General features: G+C 39.0%; 1 protein-coding gene across 16 annotated transcripts in view; it reads left to right on the forward strand.

Annotated features, from left to right (window-relative positions):
• MGA (MAX dimerization protein MGA) overlaps positions 1-24,169 on the forward strand; it is a 151,266-nt gene extending 127,097 nt beyond the window's left edge. For 15 of the 16 annotated variants that reach the window (XM_053593505.1, XM_053593492.1, XM_053593495.1 and 12 more), the window contains 7 exons: positions 1,393-1,523; positions 6,790-6,841; positions 12,991-13,197; positions 14,806-14,917; positions 15,468-15,698; positions 18,182-18,358; positions 20,028-24,169. In XM_053593505.1, the coding sequence (XP_053449480.1) occupies positions 1,393-1,523; positions 6,790-6,841; positions 12,991-13,197; positions 14,806-14,917; positions 15,468-15,698; positions 18,182-18,358; positions 20,028-21,310 (2,193 nt within the window). In that variant the 3' untranslated portion in view covers positions 21,311-24,169. The remainder of the gene's footprint in view (positions 1-1,392; positions 1,524-6,789; positions 6,842-12,990; positions 13,198-14,805; positions 14,918-15,467; positions 15,699-18,181; positions 18,359-20,027) is intronic. The other variant, XM_053593499.1, reaches the window with a different exon arrangement.
• The last annotated feature ends 401 nt before the right edge of the window (positions 24,170-24,570 follow it).

Below are 24,570 nucleotides of genomic sequence, written 5' to 3' on the forward strand. Positions count from 1 at the left end.
CTGTTAGTGGAACTAACTGAACAGAATCTTCCAAGGAGGCATTACTTGAATGTACTAATAAAGAATCAGACAAACAAGTTACACTGACTTTTTTAAAAAGTAAGGGCATTACATTAAGAGATGTCTAAAATCTGAATTCTACATTCAGATGTAGAATGTGCATTTCCCACACCTACACATGATTAGCATTATGTTGGAATAGTGTGAGGAAAGTTGTGAGTGGCCATTTTAAATATTTCATTGTGGAAGATATTGGACATTACATGTATTTACAAAGCCTGTAATTAAAATCATGCAGGTGGCAGGCATTGTTCAGTTTAAATCTTGTCTAAAGCATCTGCTTTACATTACTACTACTTTAAATTCTGTTGGGATTTTGTTGACTTTGCTTCCTACAGTTAATTTTAATATATATTATTTACATTGTTTAAATATAATATACATTGTTTAAATTGTGCTTCAATTGGGATGGGGAACATAAATCATGGTTTGCATGTAGTGTCTATCAGCTTTAGGGAAACTGTAACTTGGGAGTAAGTAATTTTTTCCAACAAGTTTAAGCATAGAATTAATAAGGTGATTGAGATACTTTAATTTGAGTTGTGCCTCTCTGGTACAGTATGATTATAATTAGTAGAAAATATATTCCTTGTTGAGTTTCTGGCATGGTAAACACTACTTTTAAAGGTGGACTTAAAAATATCTGCTAATTTCATATATCCACATAATTCTACTGTTACATAAAATAGTTTCTATAACAGATACTTAATAAATACTTAATTTTATTTGCTCCTTTTTTGGTATAATAAGGAAATATAATCATAGGCTTCTTTTAAAACCTGAAGTTTCTCAAAAGCTCTTATTTCATGGGGTTGAGAGACTTGGAAGGCTGAGCTGTGTATTCTATTTCCATATCTGCCTGTGTATGTTAAGTTGTGTTGATTTGTGGGTATCTGATCAGGTGTTAGTCCTAAAGCACCCTTAAAATAGAAGTCAAAGTTGTATCCTTCCTACATTTTCTCTCACCAAATTTTATTTTACTGTTATTTGAAGTTAAGAGTTATGAAGCATTAATATGTCTGTACCTGAATTTTGTCCACTAACAAGAACACTGAAGTTTTAAGGTAGCCCTTTGGAGATTGTTCCTTTACAACGAAGTCTATTTAATATTTATCTACAACCTATAATGAAGTTCTTGGTTGTTAGTTCTAGTCATATGTTATCTTTGTGACTTAATTCTCTATTATAATTAGTAAGTTTAGGATTATTAGTATTCATGGTATAAGATCAATGTTTGATAGTAGTTGGTTTTATAAGGGAAACATGCTGTTGAAAAGTTCAAGTATGCTTGCCTCCCAGTCATTAATTTACTGTTGGAATGATGTATTTCAGAATAACTGTGTAGAATACATTGAGGATGATGAGGAGCAAGTGGACATTGAGACTGTAGAAGAGCTCTCAGATGAAATTAGTGCTGCCCATATGAGGACCACAGCTGCCCACACACAGTCGTTTAGACAGCAGTAAGTCTTTGTCTTTGATTATTATTGTTGCTTTGTAACCAGAAACAAAATGAAATGTTCTCTCAAGAAGCTCTGGCTAAGTGACCTGGATTCCTCTACCTTTTGTCTAATCAGTATAGGGGAGCTAGAATTTGGAGGTAATTAACTTGCCTTGGTCCTCGCTAGGAGGCACTGTGTAGATGTAAAGAACATGGTTTTGGAGCTAGATACTCTGGTGTTAAAATAATGGTTTGGTAGGCGGCGCCTGTGGCTCAAAGGGGTAGGGTGCCGGCCCCGTATGCCAGAGGTGGTGGGTTCAAACCCATCCCTGGCCAAAAAACTGCAAAAAAAAAGTAATGGTTTAGCAAATTTTTAGCTCTTTCACCTTTAATATCTATGAATCTCAGATTTGTTACCTATGAAATGAGGAAAATGCCCCCATTTAAAGTGTTAAATGAGGTAATATATGCAACATACATAATAACTGACTTACACAAGAGAACTACTCCACAGAGATTCATTCCTTCCTTCCTTTCTTTCACCCCTCCCGCCCCCTTTTTTTCTCTCCCTTTCTTTTATTTCTTTTTTTTTTTTTTTTGTAGAGACAGAGTCTCACCTTCTGGCCCTCGGTAGACTGCCATGGCCTCACACAGCTCACAGCAACCTCCAACTCCTGGGTTTCAGCGATTCTCTTGCCTCAGCCTCCCGAGTAGCTGGGACTACAAGCGCCCGCCACAATGCCCGGCTGTTTTTTGGTTGCAGTTTGGCCGGGGCCAGGCTTGAACCCGCCACCCTCGGCATATGGGGCTGGCGCCCTACCGACTGAGCCACAGGCGGCGCCCTTTTATTTCTTTTTTTTGAGACAGAATCTCACTCTGTCATCCCACATAGAGTGCTATGGCATTATTGTAGCTCACAGCAACCTCAAACTCTTGGGCTCAAGGGATCCTTTTGCTTCAGCTTCCCAAGTAGCTGGAACTACAGGCAACTGCCATAATGCCCAGATAGTTTTTCTGCTTTTAGTAGAGATGTGGTCTTATTCTTGCTCAGGCTAGTCTTGAGCTCATGAGCTCAAACAGTCCACCTGCCTTGGCCTCTCAGAGTGCTAGGATTACAGGCATGATCCACCATGCCTTACCTTACAGAGGTTAGTTTCTTTTGTTCAGAATAAGGAATGAAATTCTAAATTATCACCTGAGCTCTGGAGTTTGAGACCAGCCTGAGCAAGAGCAAGACCCCGACCTCTGTCTTTACTAAATATAGAAAAACTAGCTGAGTGTTGTGGCAGGGGCCTGTAGTCCCAGCTTCTTAGGAGGCTGAGGCAAGAGGATTGCTCAAGTACAGGAGTTTGAGGTTGCTGTGAGCTGTGATGCCCATGGCATTCTACCCAAGGTGAAAGAGTGAGACTGTCCCCTAAAAAATAAAAATAAATTTGGTTACTTTACTAGTTACTTGAATAGGTAAGATACAGTTAGGAAAATTTTTCTGTTTTGTTGATGAAAAGGAGTGAAACATCTGTCATGGAGGGTACAACTCACTCAGAAAAATTTCTGTTTTAGTAAGCCTTGTATTGATTATGGATTTGAGTGTTAGAGAAGGGAAGGAAAATTAAGTTCTTAATTTTGTGCCAGACATAATTTTCCTCGTATCTCTTCCTTATCTACCATAGTAATTTCTTTATCCCTACAGATGTTTAAAAAAGGTCTAAAGCAGGGGTCCTCAAACTTTTTAAACAGGGGGCCAATTCACTGTCCCTCAGACCGTTGGAGGGCCGGACTATAGTTTAAAAAAAAACTATGAACAAATTCCTTTGCACACTGCACATATCTTATTTTGAAGTAAAAAAACAAAATGGGAACAAATAGAATCACACCGCCTCATGTGAGAACTACTACTCTCTGTGGAATAGTTCTCTTGTGTAAGTCAGTTATTATGTTTGTTGCATATATTACTTCATTTAACACGTAGTTTGAGGACCCCTCAACTTTGAAAGAGTAGAAAATAAGACTAGTTTATTATCGAGAAACTGTTTATAAGCTGTTTTATCTACTTACCATTTAAGTTTGAAAATGTTTTAAATTTCTTAAAAACTTTTTTAACAGTTCAGCAGTATTATTGGATAAGGTCTATATACCAAAATGACTTTCTAAATAACAGCAACAAAGGCTGGGCACAGTGGCTCACACTATAATCCTAGCACTCTGGGAGGCCAAGGTGGGCACACTGCTTGAGCTTAGGAATTTGAGACCAGCCTGAGCAAGAGAGAGACTACATCTCTAAAAATAGCTGGACATTATGGCAAGTGCCTGTAACTCCCTACTTGGGAGGCTGAGGCAAGAGGATCTCTTGAGCCCAAGAGTTTGAGCTTCATGTGAGTTGTGTTGCCATAGTACTCTACCAAAGGCGACAGTTAGACCCTGTCTCAAAAAAAAAGAAAAAAAGGCAACAAAAAATGTAATCTAGAAAATATCGTTTACAATAATAGGGTAAAATCCGTCAGGGAATATAATAAAAGCTGTGTAAGACTTTTATAAAATTATATAGAATGACATTAAGAAGGAATTCAGTTAAAATGGAGAGAAATATACCGTGTTATTGGATTGGAATAATAAGGGCCACGAATAACCAACACACAAAGAGTGTAAATTATAGAGAAAGAGATTAAAATTAAAGATTTAGGCCAGGCACAGTGTCTCAGGCCTATAATCCTAGCACTCTGAGAGGCCAGTGCGGGAGAATTACTTCAAATCAGGAGTTTAAGACCATCCTGAGGCAAGAGCAAGACCTGGTCTCTTCAAAAAACAGAAAAATTAGCCAGGCATGGTATTGTGCACCTATAGGCCCAACTACTTGAGAGGCTGTGGCAGGAAGATTACTTGAGCCTGAGTTTGAGGTTATGGTGAGCTATGATGATGCCACTGTATTCTAGCCTGGGTGGCAGAGCAAGACTCTCTCTCAAAAAAATTTTTTTTAAAATAAATTCTTTTTTTTTCTTGGTTTTTGGCTGGGGCTGGGTTTGAACCCAGCACCTCCAGCATATGGGACCGGCGCCCTACCCCTTGAGCCACAGGCGCCGCCCTAAAATAAATTCTTTAAACTGGGGAGATTTTAAATTTTAAAATGAAGATTAAATATTTTTTTAAATGGCCAGGCTTTTCCAGGCATGGTGGCTCATGCCTGTAATCCTAGCACTCTGGGAGGCCAAGGCAAGTGGATTGTCGGAGCCCAGGAGTTTGAGACCAGCCTGAGCTAGAGCAAGACCCCATCTCTAGAAATAGCCAGGCATTGTTTCAGCTAGTTGGGAGGCTGAGGCGAAAGGATTGCTTGAGCCTAGGAGCATTGCTATGAGCTAGGATGCCATGTCATTCCACCAAGGGCAACAAAGTGAGACTCAGTCTCAAGAAAAAAAGAGAGAACATTTCAAAAAAATTCTATCGGAATATCATGGAAACAGCGAAAGTCAAACTTAGACTATAAGGAAAGTATTTGCAATACATATAAACAAAAAAGGATTAATACCAGTATATAAATTTTTTTTTACAAGTCAGTAAAAAAGACAATCCTATAGAAAAGTGATAGATATTCACAGTCAGTTTACAGAAACACATGTAAATTTGTTGAACTTCACAAGTAATTAGGGAAATGAAAATTAAAGCACAGTGATCACCTGTAAGATTCATACCTATAAGATTGGCAAAATTGCAATTTTTGATAGTATTGTTATTTAGGTGTGAGGCAGTGGGAACTGCAGGAGTGTAAATTATTATTACCAGTTTAATATCTAGTAAAATTGAAGATGTACATAGCTTTCTTGTACTCAGTAATTCTCCTGGTAGTGTAAAGATTTGGAAACAACTTGTACTCAGTAATTCTCCTGGTAGTGTAAAGATTTGGAAACAACCTAAATAACAACTAATATTCTGAAAAAGTAAATTTTGGAAAATTCACTGTGGCATACTATATAGTAGTTCACATAATGGAACTAGAACAATGTGTATCAGCATATCTCAGGTGTAACATTGAACAAAAAAAAAATCAGTTGCAGACTCTTGTCTCTACAAAAAAAAAAAAGAAAAAATCAGTTGCAGAAAGATACAGTATAATAATACATAATATTTAAAATGGTACATAATATTTTTTGTTTGGAGATATACATTCTTTTTTTTTTTTTTTTGCAGTTTTTGGCCAGGGCTGGGTTTGAACCCATCACCTCTGGCATATGGGGCCAGTGCCCTACTCCTTTGAGCCATAGGTGCCACCCTGGAGATATACGTTGTTAGTAAAACTTTACAGATGTACATGGCAAACTCAGTCTGGAAGCATTTATCCATAAGAGGAAGAAAGGGGGGGAATGTGATGGAGTAGACTGCACATAGAATCTCCACTAATTTTGAGTTGTATTATTATTTATTTATTTATTTTTTTTTTTAGAGACAGAGTCTTACTTTATGGCCCTCGGCAGAGTGCCGTGGCCTCACACAGCTCACAGCAACCTCCAACTCCTGGGCTTAAGCGATTCTCTTGCCTCAGCCTCCTGAGCAGCTGGGACTACAGGCGCCCGCCACAACGCCCGGCTATTTTTTGGTTGCAGTTTGGCCGGGGCCGGGTTTGAACCCGCCACCCTCGGTATATGGGGCCGGCGCCTTACCGACTGAGCCACAGGCGCCGCCCGAGTTGTATTATTTTTTAGGCTGGATAGTATATATCTGGGCATTCATTAGGCAGTCAGCCCTCCCCATATATGGGTTCCAAATCCATGGATACAACCAACTACATTTTGAAAATATTCGGAAGAATAACATTGCATCTATATTGAATGGGTACTTTTTTCCTTGTCATTGTTCCCTAAACAATACAGCTTTTGACATAGTATTTTTGTATCAGGTGTTATAAGTAATTTAAAAATGATTAAAAGTATATGGGAGGGAGGGTATGTATAGGTTGTATGCAAATACTCCATCATTTTATATTAGGGATTTGAGCATCAGAGGATTTTGGTAACTGAGAAATTGAAGAACCAGTCCCCCATGGATACTGAAGGACCACTATATATTTGTTTATACAGTTTTGTATGTCTGAAATATTTCATAATTAAAAAAAGTAATTTGCAGTTTTAGTAACTATTCAGACACTTTTCTTAAATAATGTGGCTATATATGACACCTTGGAGAAAAGAAGGTGGTTATAATTTAGATAATTCGGGATGGTTTGGTTCAATATAGCTATGAAATAAGTTTTAGATTATTGAAGTTCAGTAAGATATTGAAAAATACTATCTTTATTTTAGGTGTCGTACCCATAGCTCTACAGATGAAAAAGCTGCTGAAAGGAGTCGAAAGGTATTTAGAATATATATTTAATGACAATTATTTATTTAGTAAAATTGATAACATTTATCTTAGGGTTGAAATAATCTAAGCTATGTTAGCCATAATTTTTTTAAGGGTTATTTTTACCAATGAGTTAATATAATAGTTTTTTCCCCTTAATGAAATTGTACTATTGTTTATTTTTCCTCTTAATTCTTTCATTCCTCACCCAAGGATAGAAAAATCTAGAGATGTTAAAAAAGATATGGAATATATGAAAATTGATGTGCTTGTTTGAAAAATAATCTTGTGATGATTTGATGCAAAGCAAGCTATCATCTTTCTTGCATAACCCATGAGTTTCAGTGACCTAGAAACTTAATTCTTTGTAATGATGTCTTGCAATTCAAGGAGCCATAAAATTATAAACCTTCATTTAATTTTCTGAATATATTCGATGTATAGTAGCATGAGAATGGCATTTGGGTCCTTTAACAAACCGCAGTATGATTTGTTTTGCTTTGATCCGATTTGGGAGATGATATGGTATGTATTTGCATGGTGTAATCATTTTGCATATATCACTATATTTGTTCTTTTTGTTATAAAATATTTTTTAGATATAATAAGAATTTTTTAAATAGCTTATTTATACAATCTATTATTTTGTACCCCCAGATATGCAAATTTGATATTTAAACTTGATACTGATTTTCTTTCTTAGTTGCATCTTTTATTTTCTCTTTCTATATTAATGTGTAATGAGTTTAATTTTAGAAAGATAATGGATTCATATAAAAGTTTTTAGGTACTATCAAGGTTATGAAAAAGGCAAACAGTGTCAGATAAAATGACAATTAGCATCAGAGGTTGAAAAAACAAAACCAAGAAATACACAAGACTGGAAATATAAATGTTCATATTGTATAAGTATTATAGCTATACTGTTTCATAATAGTGTAGCTACTGTTAATAATTTTAAAAAATTCTATGATAACCTGTGAATAAAATACAGAAGACTTAATTTACTCTTGAAAAATGTAATGACTACAAATGACAAAATTGGAAGGTGAAGGAAGAAGACATGATGAGGATTTAGGTGTTGATATTCTCATTTTATAATGTGGAAAGGCAAGGTAGACTATTCATTGCCTGTGAAATGAGAAATTAAGATAGAATTATATTGAAGTTGCTAAGGAATTAGTAAAAGAACTAAAGTTAATGAGATAACTATGATATGGCGATGATAAGATGGCAAGATACATTTATGAGAGTAGTCTGAGGTAAATCCTCTACTACATAGCAAGAAGTCAATAGACAGCATTGAAAATGGAATAAAAAGTAAGCTTATACAGTAGAACCTTCATTGTTGATGACCTCTTTCCATTGACCACCTGCTTAAGTTGGCTTAATTTTCATAGACTGCACATGTATCAGATGTGTTCAATGGAAGACTAGCCTTTAATGCTGTGTTGACCACCTCTGTAAATTCTATCTTGACCACTTGGACCAGGCATCCTCAAACTTTTTAAACAGGGGGCCAGTTCATTGTCCTTCAGACCGTGGAGGGCCAGACTATAGTTTAAAAAAAAACAACTGTGAACAAATTCCTATGCACACAGCACATATCTTATTTTGAAGTAAAGAAACAAAACGGGAACAAATACAATTACACCGCCTCATGTGGCCTGTGGGCTGCAGTTTGAGGACCCCTGACTTCGACACACAATATTAATTTACCCTCTATAATTTGGGTCAGGTGAGCTCATGCTCTACCAAGGGGTGGAACATGTGGCTTTTCCCCTTAGTTACAGTTTTTTTTCTTTACTACGAGTTCTTTTTTCATGTTGTATTATTACCACATGTTGGATTAGGCCAAATGTCTTATTGTTTATCACATGTTGTGGAAGGGTTTTTCAGCATTATTAAGGAATGGTCTGAATTGTAAGTCTATCCTACAATTACTGAAAAATTTTATAGTTAATCAAGATGTGGTGACCCAAAAGAGCTGACTTTGAAGGGAAAGGTAAATTTTCAACATTTTTTGGAAAGTAGCAGACAAGGAAAGTGGGACATTTTGGTGTTAGCAAGGCCCCAGTTAGCAACATCCAAAAACATACATGTGTACTTGGAGAGCTATGGTAAAGAAAGAGGTATCCTACAGTGCAATAGAAAAGAAGGAAAAACTTCCCTCAGTGAATTCATTGAAGCCACATTAAGCTGATTCAAATAAATGAGGGCAGTTAATGCCCAAAGATCCAAGAAGTTGCTAAAAATTTCACAGAGGAATTTGGAATCAAGTGATTGGTTTAAAAATTTAAACTGCAGGGCGGCGCCTGTAGCTCAGTCGGTAGGGCGCCGGCCCCATATACCGAAGGTGGCGGGTTCAAACCCAGCCCCGGCCAAACTGCAACCAAAAAAAAAATAGCCGGGTGTTGTGGCGGGCGCCTGTAGTCCCAGCTACTCGGGAGGCTGAGGCAAGAGAATCGCTTGGGCCCAGGAGTTGGAGGTTGCTGTGAGCTGGGTGAGGCCACGGCACTCTACAGAGGGCCATAAAGTGAGACTCTGTCTCTACAAAAAAAAAAAAAAAAATTTAAACTGCAATATGAGATCTCCTAGCAAATCTTGTGTAGTGAATCTAGTGAAGTTCTAGTAGAAGTTGTGGAAGAGTTCATTAGAAAGTTCTCAGACTCAGCTTGGCACCCGTCATTCAGTGCATATGGCACTGGCCACATACACCGGCGATGGAGGGTTTGAACCTGTCATGGACCTGCTAAACGACAATGACAACTGCAACAAAAAAAATAGCCAGGTGTTGTGGTGGGTGCCTGCCTGTAGTCCCAACTACTTGGGAGGCTGAGGCAAGAGAATAGCTTAAGCCCAAGAGTTTGAGGTTGCTGTGAGCTGTGATGTCACAGTACGCTACTGAGGGCGACACAGTGAGACTCTGTCTCCCTTCCCCTCCCCCCCCCCCAAAAAAAGAAAAACTGAGTGTTGTGGGCGGGTGCCTGTAGTCCCAGCTACTTGGGAGGCTGAGGCAAGATTATCACTTAAACCCAAAAGTTTGAGGTTGCTGTGAGCTGTGAAGTCACAGCACTTTACCAAGGACGACATAGTGAGCCTCAGTCTCCAAAAAAAAAAGAGAAAGAAATATTTCCTTACTTCACCAGAGTCTTCAAAGATGATGACATCTTTAATGCTGACAAGTTTGGACTCTTTTTCAAGGTGATGCCTGACAAGAGCCTCTTCTTGAAGGGTGATGATAGGTGTAAGAGCAAACTTTCCGAGGAATGTTTCAAAGTTCTGTTTTGTGCTAGCTCAACAGAAGAGAAACTAAAGCCCTTGGTGATTGATAAATCAGCAAAGCCATGCACATTCAAGAACCTGAAGCTCGAAGTCACTTGGAGATGAAACTGGTGGCCTATTTGAGGCATGGGTAAGGGGTATTGAAGAAGAACTGGTCCGTTCTACTGACAGTAGACAGCTGTCTTGTCCACCTGCAAGTGAATCATGTCACAAACATGACACTGAAATTTCTGCCTCCAAACACAACCTCAAAACTCTAATCTCTTGACCAAAGCATTGTCAAAACATTTAAAATGCACTATGGAGCCCAGCTTCTGCAGTGGGTTATTACTATAAAACACAAACTTGGGATCTACCTATGGAAGCAACTTCATTTATTGCATCTGGATGCTATCCTCTGGGTGAGTTTTGCTTGGAATAAAGTTCAGCCAGAAACAATACAGAAGTGTTCAAAGAAGGCTGGATTTGTTACAACCCAAAAGCATGATGTTTTGGCCCTGTGACACAATCTGTCTCACATGGCAAAATTTGAAGGAGTCCATTTTGAAGGTTTTGTTGTAATGGGTGATGAAGTGGCGACCTGTAATAAACTTGACCCAGATTCAATTTTCCAAGTGATGTTGACTGAATATGGATAAGTATAAAAGCACATGAAGCAGCTGATGAAGTGGAAGAAGGAAGTGAAGACGACACAGTAATTGCAGAGACTGTAAAAGATGATGATGTCAGGCATATGGTAATACAGTTGAAATCATTAGCTGTGGAGAAATGCCCAGGTATGCTGAGTGGTGTAGCTAGGTGTGAGAATGTTTTCTCTACATAACATTTGTGATAAGAATAAGAAATAGGTCAAGAGTGACTCTTTTTTCAGAAAGAATGATTAAATCATGGGAAAATAGTAAATTTATTGATTTTGTATGCTACTATCTGTATGGTTTTTGAGTATTTTGATTATATATGATTTTGGCTATGATGTTCTCTAATAACAAAGCTGTACAGGAAAGTAAAGTACATGTACCTAATCAGTACAGTAGGCCTAGTTCCTTATGTTGATCGGTTTGTTACAGTCCCTTTGGTGGTCAACTGTACAGAGGTTCTGCAGTATCTTTTTAGACAACGTCTCACTGTGTCGCCCTGGCTAGAATGCTGTTACATCACAGCTCACAGCAACCTCAAGCTCTTGGACTTAAGCGATTCTTTTGCCTCAGCCTCCCAAGTAGCTGGGTCTATGGGCATCTGCTACAACGCCCGGCTATCTTTTGGTTGGAGTTGTCATTGTTATTTGGCAGGCCTGGGCTGGATTTGAACCTACCAGTTCTGGTGTATGTGGCTGGTGCCCTAACTGCTGAGCTACCGGTGCCGAGCTGGTACAGTGTCTTTATTTTTGATTTAAGATATAGATAAAGAACTAGAAGAGGCTGCTAAAAGAATCAAAAAGTGGTTGTTTCTGAGGAGCAACAGGGCACAGTTGCATTTTATTATAAACGAATCATATATTAAAAATTCTATATTCATCTATAACTTTCTAAAATAAGAAGTAACTTTAAAAATTAATAGGCTCAGCGCCTGTGGCTCGAGTGGCTAAGGTGTCATACACATACACCTGAGCTGGCAGGTTCGAATCCAGCCCAGGACCGCCAAAGAACAACGGCTACAACCAAAAAATAACTGGGTGTTGTGGTGGGCACCTTGTAGTCCCAGCTACTTGGGAGGCGGAGATAGGAGAATCCCTTGAGCCCAGGAGTTGGAGGTTGCTGTGATCTGTGATGCCATAGCACTCTACCCAGGGCAACAGCTTGCGTCTCTGTCTCAAAAATAAATAAATAAGTGAATGTAAAAATTAAAATAGATAAAGATAAAAAAAAGAGGCCTAAGGCATCCTGAAAGTCAAGAAAGATTTTCCTAAATGCTAAATTTTAAATGTTATGGAGGACTGGGTGAGAAGGCAGATTTAGTAATCCAGGTACAGGCTTTAAAGCCTGTGTAATGGCTAGGAGGTATGGGACAGCATAGGACGTTTTGCAGATTTTTAGCAGTTAGGAATAATTGGAGAGAAGATGATGTAGAGTGGCAGTACCAGATTGTGAATTATTTTACAGTATTAAAAAAATATATATGCCAGGGTGGGTATGGTGGTTCATGCCTATAATCCTAGCACTCTGGAAGGCCGAGGCAAGTGGATTACCTAGGCTCACCAGTTCGAAACCAATCTGAGCCAGAGCGAGACCTCATCTCTAAAAATAGCCAGGTGTTGTGGCGGGTGCGTATAGTCACAGCTATTTGGGAGACTGAGGCAAGAGAATCTCTTAAGCCCAACAGTTTGAGGTTGCCGTGAGCTGTGATGCCATTATACTCTACCAAGGGTGACAAAGTGAGACTCTATTTCAAAAAAAAAAAAAAAGCCATTTGTGTCATGAAAATAAGTTTTAGTGGGGCAGCGCCTGTGGCTCAGTGAGTAGGGCACCGGCCCCATATGCCGAGGGTGGTGGGTTCAAACCCAGACCCGGCCAAACTGCAACAACAACAAAAAAAAAGAAAATAAGTTTTAGTAACAATAATAAATTAGACAGATCAGCTTTTCCAGATCTATTATTGTCCCTCCCAGATACACATCCTTCCTTATTTGGGCACCACTGAAATTCAAGCTGGGAACTGATGTAATCACATTAGCAGCATGTATTAGAGTTTATACTGTAGACATTGTTGAATTTAGGCATGGAAGAATGATAGACTGATAAGATGACCAATTGAGAGGCTGTTTTAACAGTCCAGACAGAAGATGATGTATCCTGAAATAGAGCAGTGCCATTTGAGTTGGAGGCAGAGGGCAGGTATGTATGAAACATGTTTAGGAGGCAATATTGTTTGCACAGGCTCCACCTATTCCTGTAAAACTGAAGTCAGAGTACTGGAGTGACAAACTACAGAAAGAAGCAGAAGCCTTTGCTTATTATCGTCGGACACACACTGCTAATGAGCGGCGGCGGCGTGGTGAAATGAGGGATCTGTTTGAGAAATTAAAGACCACCTTGGGATTACTTCATTCTTCCAAAGTTTCCAAAAGTCTCATCCTTACTCGGGTAAGCGTTCTGTGTAAATGATAAATATGACCTTGACTAAGAGAATCTTACCAAGTTGATGAGAAAGAAAATCCATTACCATATGAGGGAGATTGAAATAGAGCTACTTGTATTTAACAGTTGAATGTGGGCTAGTGAATGCCCAATAAATCCCTTCAGGGGAAAATCATGTTAAGTCAGAGTAGCTCTTCATTGAAAATCACATTCTAAACTGGCTGAGCTATCCTTTCTTCATATAAAGTCAGAAATTCTGGTTAGCTCTGTTTTTACTGCATTCTTTTTATTTACTATTCTTGATGTTACTTAGAACAGTTTATCACAGTGTAAAAACACAGCACAAATGGTATTTTAACATCTTAACAGTGGAGAATCATTTTAAAGGAAAATCTGAGCTATTCAAGCTAGCAGAAGTTTTAATTTTGTATATAAAATATCAAAAATAGGTTTGGCGCACGTAACACAATGGTTACCAGCCACATACATCAAGGGTGACGGGTTTGAACCTGGCCTGGACCAGCTAAACAACTGCAACAAAAATATAGCTGGGCGTTGTGGCGGGCGCCTGTAATCCCAGCTACTCGGGAGGCTGAGGCAAGAGAATCGCCTAAGCCCAGGAGTTGGAGGTTGCTGTGAGCTGTGTGTCGCCACGGCATTCCACTGAGGGCAATAAAGTGAGACTCTTTGTCTCTACCAAAAAAAAAAAAAACAATCAAAGATAATTTCATTTAAATTGCTTTTATGTCAAAGTTGGAACAGGGCAGGATAAGCCTTTGTATTTCTGTAGAGCTGTTATTTCAACTAGATTTTACTTAGACTAGGAGATGATTTTAAAGTTTTTTTTTTTTTTTAAGCATAAAATGAAGTTTATTGAGAAAAGAGCAAGATATATTCACCACAGATGATGAATGGGCCCCCTGTCATAATGAGGGGCCTAAAGTTGATTATTAAAATCTAAGATGTGAAAATATAGTTAGAATATTTGATAGCACAACAAATTGACTGTAATCAACAATAAGTTATGATATACTTTAAAATAACTAAAAGAGTAGAATTAGAATGTTCCTAACACAAAGGAATAATAAATGTTTTGGTGATATGTACCCTAAGTTGATTTGATTCTTGCACATTGTGTACCTGTATCAAGTTGACTGAAATATACCCTGTAAATTTATACAACTACTATAATTTCTTTAAAGTATCTAAGTAGAGCACAAATGTTTTGTATGTCTTTATAATAGTGAAACACCTATTACCACTCAGTAATGTTCTTTAGAAATAATCATGATCTGGGCAGTGCCTGTGGCTCAAAGGGATAGGTAGGGCGCTGGCCCCATATACCAGAGGTGGCGAGTTCAAACCCAGCCCCGGCCAAAAAACTGCAAAAAAAAAAAAAAGAAAGAAATAATCATGATCTATATTCCCTAAAAGTATAAACCAGAAAATCTCTCAGACTGACAAAAAGTAATTTCTGAAATATCACTAATTGTTTTAAATGGCATTAAAAAGTTCTCTTAAAATATTTTGTTTTCATTAAAGAAATTGTATAGATCTTACTGTTTTTAGGAAAGGGGGAATTGATTGAAAATAATATTACTATTTCTATTCTAGGCATTCAGTGAAATTCAGGGACTAACAGATCAGGCAGACAAATTGATAGGACAGAAAAATCTTCTGACTCGAAAAAGGAATATTCTGATACGGAAAGTATCATCTCTTTCAGGTGAGATATGTAAATCATCTTTAGTCAAGAACGTAATAATAATAATAGCTTTAGTGAGAAGTCGTCAAAAGACCTTCCAGATACTATTTAATTTAAGGCTTGGTTATCTATTTTTTTTTCCCAAGACAGAGTCTCACTGTATTGCCCAAGCAAGAGTGCTGTGGTGTCAGTCTAGCTCACAGCAACCTTAAACTTCTGGGCTCAAGCAATCCTCCTGCCTCAATTTCCTGAGTGATTGGGCTACTAGTGCCTGCCACAATACCTGGCTAATTTTTCCTATTTTTAGTAGAGATAGGGTCTGCTGTTGCTTGGGCTGATCTCCAACTCCTGAGCTCAAGGAATCCTCATGCCTCAGCCTTCCAGAGTGCTAAGATTACAGGTGTGAGCTGCTGTGCCCAGCCCAGTTCTTTTGACATTTCTGGATTATAATCACTTTTGCCTTCCATAGTTTTGGAGACTATAGTTGATCAACTGGATTTCGGTTGACCTCTTTCTCATTATTATGTGGGGTCTTAAAGAGAGTTATAATTTATTCTTTATCAACCTGCAGGTAAGACAGAAGAAGTGGTCCTGAAGAAGCTAGAGTATATTTATGCAAAGCAACAAGCACTAGAGGCACAAAAAAGAAAAAAGAAGATGGGATCAGATGAGTTTGTGTCACCCAGAACTAGTAAACAGCAGGAAGGATCTTCTGCATCATCTGTCGATCTTGAACAGATGTTTATAAATAACAGGAGGGGCAAACCTTTGATTCTTTCCAGAAAAAGAGACCAGGCCACAGGTAGGAGGGATATTGTTTGCTTTCCTTAATGTAGATGAACATCAGTTTAGTAGACATCTTTTTGCCATAGTTTTAATTTTAATTAAATTATTTAAAGATTAGTTATATATAGGCTTGGTGCGTGTAGCTTAGTGGCTAGGGCGCCGGCCACATACATCAGAGCTGGTGGGTTTGAACCCAGCCTGGCCTGCCAAACAACGATGATAACTACAACCCTAAAAAATAACCAGGCATTGTGGTGGGCGCCTGTAGTCCCAGCTACTTGGGAGGCTGAGGCAAGAGAATCACTTTAGCCCAAGAGTTTGAGGTTGCTGTGAGCTGTGATGCCATAGCACCCACTGATGAGGGCAACATAGTGAGACTCTGTCTCAGAAAAAAAAAAAAAGATAACTTATATTATATAAAAAGTAGAGTATTAATTAACTACGTTAGATTTCATTTTTTGGGTTTACACCCTCAAGCATATCCTGAGCTGTTACCAGTCATGGTAACATACAAATCCTAGTTTTGGTCGGGGTGGGCAGTTAAGAAATAGTTTGCGGTGGTCTCACTCTGTTATCAGGCTAGAGTGCAGTAGTGTACCTATAGCTCACAGCAACCTCAAACTCCTGGGCTCAAGTGATTCTCGTGCCTCAGCTTCCCAGGTAGTTGGAACTACAGGGGTACACCACTACTCCTGGTTTATTTTTCTATTTTTTTGTGCAGGTGGGGTCTTATTCTTGCTTAGGCTGGTTTTGAACTCCTGGCCAGTGTGATCCCACATTGGCTTCCCATAGTGCTGGGATTACAGGGGTGAGTCACCACACCTGGCCAGAATGGACTTTTTTTTTTTTTTTTTTTTTGAATTAGGTTCTATTTTTCATCAGATCACTTACTAATGCATCTTTATTAAACAATATGGTGGCTGGGTGTGGTGGCTCACACCTGTAATTCTAGCACTCTGGGAGGCCAAGGATAGTGGATTGCTTGAGCTCAGGAGTTGGAGAACAGTCTGAGCAAGAGCGAGATATCAACCCTGTCTCTACTAAAAATATAAAAATTAGCTGGGCATTGTGGCAGATAACTGTAGTCCAGCTACTGGGGAGGCTGAGGGAAGAGAGTTACTCAAAACCAGGAGTTTGAGGTTGCTGTAAGCGATGGCATCATGGCATTCAGGACAACAGAGAGATATTGTCTAAAAAAGAAAAAAGAAGAGCCCAGGGCAGTGGCTTAATCCTGTAATCCTAGCACTCCGGGAGGCCAAGGCAGGCAGATTATGTGAGTTCACAGATTCAAGACCAACCTAAGCCAGAGCGAGACCCCATCTCTAAATATAGCCAGGCGTTGTGGCAGGTGCCTGTAGTCCCAGCTACTCTGGAGACTGAGAAAGAATTGCTTGAAGCCAAGAGTTTGATGTTGCTGTGAGCTATGACGCTACAGCATTCTTTGGAGGGTGGGAAAGTGAGACTGTTATCTCTAAATAAATAAATAAAATATGTTGGTTTTAAATTTTTCTTGTATCTCGATTTTAGAAGTCATACAAAATTGGTTTTACAATATTTGCTTATATCCTTTATGGAATAGTATATTCTTTTTTACTTTTTAGGTAGCTTAGTGTCTGAACCAGAAAGTCTAACTTATTACATCAAACTAAAAAGGTACTGATGGATACAAAAACATAAATTAGTTTTTTTAACATTGCAGTATCAATGGTATTACTTCTAGGGAAGGAATAATGATTATTTGTTCTAGTCACCTCATTTTGCTGATGGGAAATCAGGCCTAGGAACTTGGAACTTGAGAACAGGCCTAGAAACTTATATTTGTTACAGGTATATAGCAAAAGAAGCCTGGAGATAGAATCATGTATGTTTTCATCTTGACACACCAACAAGACTGTCAGAAACATAAATAGAGAAAGCACCTGAAAAATAAAAAATCAGAAGCCATTCTATTGAAGATGTGGTTCCACAACTCTGTTTCTCAACAAATGAGAAATTCTCTTTCTTAGAATAATCAGTAGATAGGTAACCGTTAACCCAGTGAAAGGTGTCTCAAAAAATAAATTCTAACTTGTGTTTTCCTAACTAAATTTGATTTTTGAGATATTCTCACTCTGTCACCCAGGCTAGAGTATAGTGATGTCATCGTAGCTCACTACACCCTCAAACTCTTAACTCAGGCAATCCTCCTGCCTTAGCCTCTCAAGTAGTTGGGAGTATAGGTGTGTTTTACCTCATCCAGCTAATTTTTCTATTTTTGGTAGAAAGGGGTTCTCTTGTAGCTTAGGCTGGTCTTGAACTTCCAGCCTCAAGGGATCCTCCTACTTCTGCCTCCCAAAGGGCTAGGATTGTAGGTGTGAGCCACAATGCCCAGCCTCCCTAACTAAATTTGAAAATTTACTTTCTATCTTTTAAGTTAGTGTGGTTTTAAGAACATTCCCTAGACTTCTGGGCTACAGTTAGCATCTTTTATCCATAACTGATTTCTGATCTTTCTTACAGAAAATACCTCACCCTCGAATACTCCACACACCTCTGCAAACCTCGTGATGACTCCACAAGGGCAACTGCTCACTTTAAAAGGTCCTTTATTCTCAGGACCAGTGGTAACTGTTTCTTCTGGTCTCTTAGATGCTGATCTTAAGCCTCAAGTTGGCAGCAGTGCTATGGCTCAATCAGGTATGTCTTTCTTAAGTATTGTCCTCTCCAGGTAATGAAAAAGGTATCCCTGCTATCTCACAGTGACAGGAAGGCTTTGAATATGTTCTATAGTACTGATCTGTTCTGTTGGCATTTGTCTTGGTAAGAGATGACACTCTTTTTAGGATATGTTTGGCTTGGCTTGTGGTATTGATTGATTGGGAACTATTTTGTGAACTCTAGTTATTTCTTTTTTTCTTTCTTTTTTTTTTTTTTTTTTGAGACAGTTTCAAGCTGTCACCGTGGGTAGAATACCGTGGCGTCACAGCTCACAGCAACCTCAAATTCTTGGGTTTAAGCACTTCTGTTGCCTCAGCCTCCCAAGTAGCTGGGACTACAGGCACCCGCCACAACACTAGGCTATTGTTTTGTTGTTGTTGCAGTTGTCATTGTTGGTTTAGCTGGCCTGGGCCAGGTTTGAACCCACCAGCTTCCGTGTATGTGGCTGGCTTCCTAACCACTGAGCTACGGGTGCTGTCCTCTAGTTATTTCTTAGTAGGAAAAGAATTTCAAAGATGTCAGAGTGAAAAGAAAATGTTGCTGGGCATGGTGGCTCACTCCTGTAACCCCAGCACTCTGGGAGGCCAAGGAAGGTGAATTGCTTGAGCTCAGGAGTGTGAGACCAGCCTGAGCAACAGCAAGACCCTATCTCTACTAAAAATAGCCAGGTAGGTTGGTGCCTATGGCTCAAAAGAGTAGGGCTCCTGCCCCATATACCGGAGGTGGTGGGTTTTCACACCCAGCCCCGGCCAAAAACTGTAAAAAAAAAAAAGAAAAGAAAAGAAAAGAAAAAAACCCAGGCATTGTGGTGGGCATCTGTAGTCCCAGCTACTTGGGAGGCTGAAGTACGAGGATCACTTGAGCCCAAGAGTTAGAGGTTGCTGTGAGCTGTGATGCCAGAGTACTCTACCAAGGATGACAAAGTGAGACTCTGTCTTGAAAAAAAATAAGGAAGGAAAAAGAAAAGATGTTGAAGGGTCTTTGTCTTAGATCTTGGTGTTAATTATTTGTTAGTTTTATGTTGTACTAAGAGATGGTATATTCTTGAAGTACTGGTCTGATTTAGTTTGAATACCACTCTCTTTGGGGATAAAGAGTAAAGTTGAAAAGGAAGTTTCACTTTGATGATTAGGTTCCAAGCACCTAAAGTTCTATTAAGGTGAAGGGGTGTCCTTAGCAATATTAAAATACTCCTTTGTTGCCATCGCCAGCCAACAGTTTCTTGTCTATAACTGCTGCCAAACCTATTTTAGAGGACTCAACCCTTCCTCTTTCCATGTTGCTTCGAGGGCTTCATTTTTCCCTCAGAGTAGAAGTTAATTGAATGAACAGAATCAAGATGTATTTCTGCCCTAGGATAAGAATTTGGGGAGCATTTCTATAAAATAATTAAATTGAACTTTTCTTAATGGTGGACTAAGAGTTTTTTGATTGGATTTTATTTGATGGTTTTCTTGATAGGTTAAATTCATACTCTGAAGAACGAATTTTTTTTTAATTGTCTTGGTAGAAGTAGACTGGTGAATTTTGACTATATAATTCTAAAGTGATAATTTGGTATGATCAAGAAAGAGAGATAGAGATGCTCAATACTGTAAATCTAAATGACATTTTTCTTTTCTTTTTTGTTCTAATTTTTATTTTTCAGAAAATGATGACTTATTTATGATGCCACGAATTGTGAATGTGACATCATTGGCTACAGATGGAGGTTTAGTAGGTATGGGTGGCAATAAATATACTCATGAAGTTCCTGATGGCAAGCCACCTGACCACCTGACAGATACCATCAGGAATGAAAATAACTCTTTAGAGGATTCGGGTATTCTCTCTTCCAGAGGAAACCATAGAGATAGCCGAAAGACACTGGGTCCAACACAGGTTTTTCTGGCAAATAAAGATTCTGGTTTTCCACAAATAGTTGATGTTTCCAGTATGCAGGAAACACAGGAATTCTTACCTAAAAAGATTTCTGGTGATGTGAGAGGGATTCAGTATAAATGGAAAGAGAATGAATCAAGAGGGGAGAGAATGAAGTCAAAGGAATCTTCATTTCATAAGTTAAAAATGAAAGATTTGAAGGACTCAAACATTGAGATGGAACTGAGGAAAGTAACATCAGCTATAGAGGAAGCAGCGCTTGATTCTGGTGAACTGCTAACTAACATGGAAGATGAGGATGATACTGATGATACACTCACTTCACTGCTTAATGAAATTGCCTTTCTTAATCAACAACTAAATGATGACTCTGTGGCTGAATTGGCTGAATTGCCTAGCACTGTGGATACAGAGTTTCCAGGGGATGCTCGACGAGCTTTTATCAGTAAGCTTGCCCCTGGGAACAGCACATCTTTCCAGGTTGACCACTTGGGAACTGGTTTGAAAGAGTTGCCTGATGTTCAAGAGGAGAGTGACTCCATTAGTCCCCTCCTTTTGCACTTAGAAGATGATGACTTTTCTGAGAATGAGAAACAACTTGTAGAACCATCATCTGAGCCTGATGTACTTAAAATTGTTATTGACCCTGAGATAAAGGATTCCCTTCTTTCCCACAGGAAAACTAGTGATGAAGGGAAGAGTACTTCTGACCTTCCTGCAGAGTCTGAAAATGTGTCCTCACCTCCCATCCTACACATGAGGACTGGCCTGGAGAACAGTAGCAGTACAGATACTTTATGGAGGCCTATGCCAAAGTTGGCACCTCTAGGTTTAAAAGTAGCTAATCCTTCCAGTGATGGAGATGGTCAGAGTCTCAAGGTGATGCCTTGTTTGGCACCTATAGCTGCCAAAGTTGGGTCAGTTGGACACAAAATAAGTTTAACAGGGAATGACCAGGAAGGCCGAGAGAGCAAGGTGATGCCTACATTGGCACCTGTTGTGGCTAAATTGGGCAGCTCTGGGGCCTCACCAAGTTCTGCAGGGAAATGAACTTACTTGTCCTCAGGCAGAAGCCAGGCTGTGAGGGGAAATTGAATCTCACCTCCTTTCTCTGCGGGCATCTGTTTATTTGTGTCTTGGAACTTTAGTCCTCGACTTTGCTGATGCAGTGGATAATGAGAGGGGGTAGGGTGCTGATCCTGGTACAAGAAATACTATGAAATTTTGATGATGTTTAAATGTGTTACCTCACTTGTGGTGCTGGGTCCCCTCATCCTCTCTAAGAATATGTCATCCATTACTGAACACAAGGTGCCCCTCTTACCCAAGGAATTCATAACAAGACTGGCTCTATAGTGTGGTTCCTAGTTCTTCCCCCCAAGAGAACGAGCTGCTTGTGACTTTGGAGTTGTTATCGACCGAGCTGTAGCTGACAGATGTTGGTTAAAGGCTGTGCCTAGGGATCCAGAAGAGTTGATATTTCAAGAATAGGGAGAGAGAGGATGGGTATCATGCAATACCAAAGTGAAGGACTTTGTGTCATTTAGAAAAATTTTCTTTCATATATCAAGTAGTTTTCATTCTCTCACTTTTTCAATTAGAATTACAAATTCAAGCTTTCTGGTAAAGTAGGGATGTTGTTTCCTTTTATTATTAAGGTAATTATTTTGAGATGTTAAAAGAAGATAGTAGTACTAGTTGTTGAGTGGGTGTTGAAAAGATCATTTCACAGTGCCAGGGATTTCTACTGGGAATATGTATCTTGGAGGTAGGCATAGAGGGAGCCCTGCCCCTCTCACAGATCACATTGCTGAAGAGACAGCTAAAGTGAAACATACTTTCTCCCCAAACCAGAGACAGTGGCCAAAATCAAAAGTTGTGGGGCTGGATATTTCCCAAATCAAACCAGCGTCCTGGTGCTTGAAGGTTTCATTCGCTATTACCCGCAGAGGACGTAAAGAAAAGTCACAGTAGGCACTCTACCAGGGAAATGAGGCAGTATTTGAATCACAAGATATATTTTTTATCTGCTACCATGGATTCAATGATCTGTAGAGCTTTTTCACTTGTTAGCTGTCAGGGTGTGAAGGACTGACAGTCTGTAAAGATAAAGATATTTATATTTTTGTATAGTTGTTTTCATAGATTTCTCAAAGGCTGAAGTTTTCAACCTAGAAGATGAGATTTGTATTGAGTATAGAAATGATGTTTCCTATCTAGTTTGTAAATAATCATGGTGCACTTGAGGGGTCTCTTGGAAACTCCTGGGGGCAAGAATCACTATTATGAAACTGTATAGACTGGGATTTAGCTGCTGCATTTTGCCTTTCTTAAATAATTATATTTTGGAATGTAACTCCTGTTCTGTCTTCATTGACAGGATTTGCTTGTGTTGTAAAACACTTAACACAAGAGCTTCCAGTGCCTGGGCTGTGCCTAGGTTCATGCTGTTTCTTCTATGTCCCCTGCCACTTTATCCCAAGTCCCATTCAGCATACCTTCAGACCTAGGTTTTGAGACCAACTTTGGAATGGATCTAGCCAGTGAATTATTACTTCCAAGTTGGTTCCCTTATTATTAACTCAGCAGATTGAAAGGGTGGATATCCAGGTGTGGAGCAGGTGCCTGTAGTCCCAGCTACTCGGATGCTGAAGCAGTAGGATCACTTGAACCCAGGAGTTTGAGGTTGCTGTGAGTTAGGCTGAGGCCATGGCATTCTAGCCTGGGCAGCAGAGTGAGACTCTCTCAAAAAAAGAAAAAAGAAAAGGGTAGGAATACTTCCTCTGCATATTTGTAGTAAGATCAAATTCTTGTTGGTTTTGTGCTGTTTGCTTTCCTAAACCTCATTGGCACTTAACCTTCCTTCCTCTGAAGGTTACCCAAGAGCTTGAAGTAGGGAAAGAGTGCTCCTCAGCTTCTCATTATCTTTTCCACTTAACCCAGCAGATTTCATTCAATGCCTTAGCCAAGGAGTCCAGAACTTGTCTCCCTTGCTATTAATTGTTCTTAGAGATTCTAGTACTTTAACCCAGGTATAACAGTTTTCTATTATTTCCTTGTCTTTTCCCATATTTTCTCCTGACTTCCCAAGACTCTTGTGGCTTTTGAGGGTCTGCCGAGGAGCAGGCAAGTGAGTAAACAATCCTTCGGAAAAGAAGGACCATTTTAGCTTCCCAATGCTTCCTTTTTTTTTTTTTTTTTTTTTTTTTTGGCCGGGGCTGGGTATGAACCCGCCACCTCCGGCATATGGGACCGGCGCCCTACTCCTTGAGCCACAGGCGCCGCCCAATGCTTCCTTTTTTTAGAAGAAAATAGGCAAACAGGTAATAATTCTTGAGTGGGAGATATTTAACTCAGTTTATGAGAGATATATAAAGATGGAAGTGAAAGATGATTTCAGGTGTTTATGGGAATGCTGCAAGTGTTGTTGCAAATTCTAAAGTGTTAAGACCTCTTAGAATTAAGTGTCCTCAGAGCTAATTTGAGGGGAGTGCTCAGTTTTCAGAATAATCCTGCAGTCCTGACAGAAATCTAAATTAACAAAAACTCCTAGCTTTTACCCTTGCCCCAGGAGAAACAGATCTATGACAATTACATGTGTGTTTATGAAAGTTGAATGAGGGGAGTTGAGGAACCTGGATGTCAGTGAGCTCTCATCTTAACTATAAGAAGCATGATCTCAGTAGACCAATAATTCACCTTTTTATAACATCTGTAAATAAATGGAATGTTTTTAAGAATATAATTATGTCAGATTTAGCATTTTCTTTTATATATTAAATATATATCTTTCCTTTTCTGCTTTTGAAAAGTGACTATTTTTTTAGAAACCCAAGAACAGAAGAAGTTTGGTGATGAGAAGGCAGACTGTGTAAACCTGAAATAAATCAGTTATAATAATTAAAGCAGGACTTGGTGTTGGAGGTTTGTGCTAAGTTGGGGTAGAGGATTCAAATGTCCTAAGTCATATTTGAGAGATGTGCCACTGAAGTAGTTTTATCATCAGAATTCCTTCCTTTTCTCAAGTTTTCTGACATGCCAATTTAGGGGTGGTGGTGTTCTAATCCTTGCAACATGTTTTACATGGAGGTTTCAAAATTCTGTACAATTTGATGGCAGATATTTATCGTGGAAGTCATTCTTCGGTGAAGAAAGCTGGCCTCATTATCAGTGTGTGCAAGGCAGTTTACCTGTTACATTGGGGAATAGTGGGACATAAATACAGTCTTAGTGGCTAAGGATAATAGGTTTTCTTAAGGTAAGATACATATTAAATAGTCTAATAATTTACAGAAACATTTATAGGCGCC

Source organism: Nycticebus coucang, chromosome 6, assembly GCF_027406575.1.
Source record: "Nycticebus coucang isolate mNycCou1 chromosome 6, mNycCou1.pri, whole genome shotgun sequence".
Taxonomy (NCBI): domain Eukaryota; kingdom Metazoa; phylum Chordata; class Mammalia; order Primates; family Lorisidae; genus Nycticebus; species Nycticebus coucang.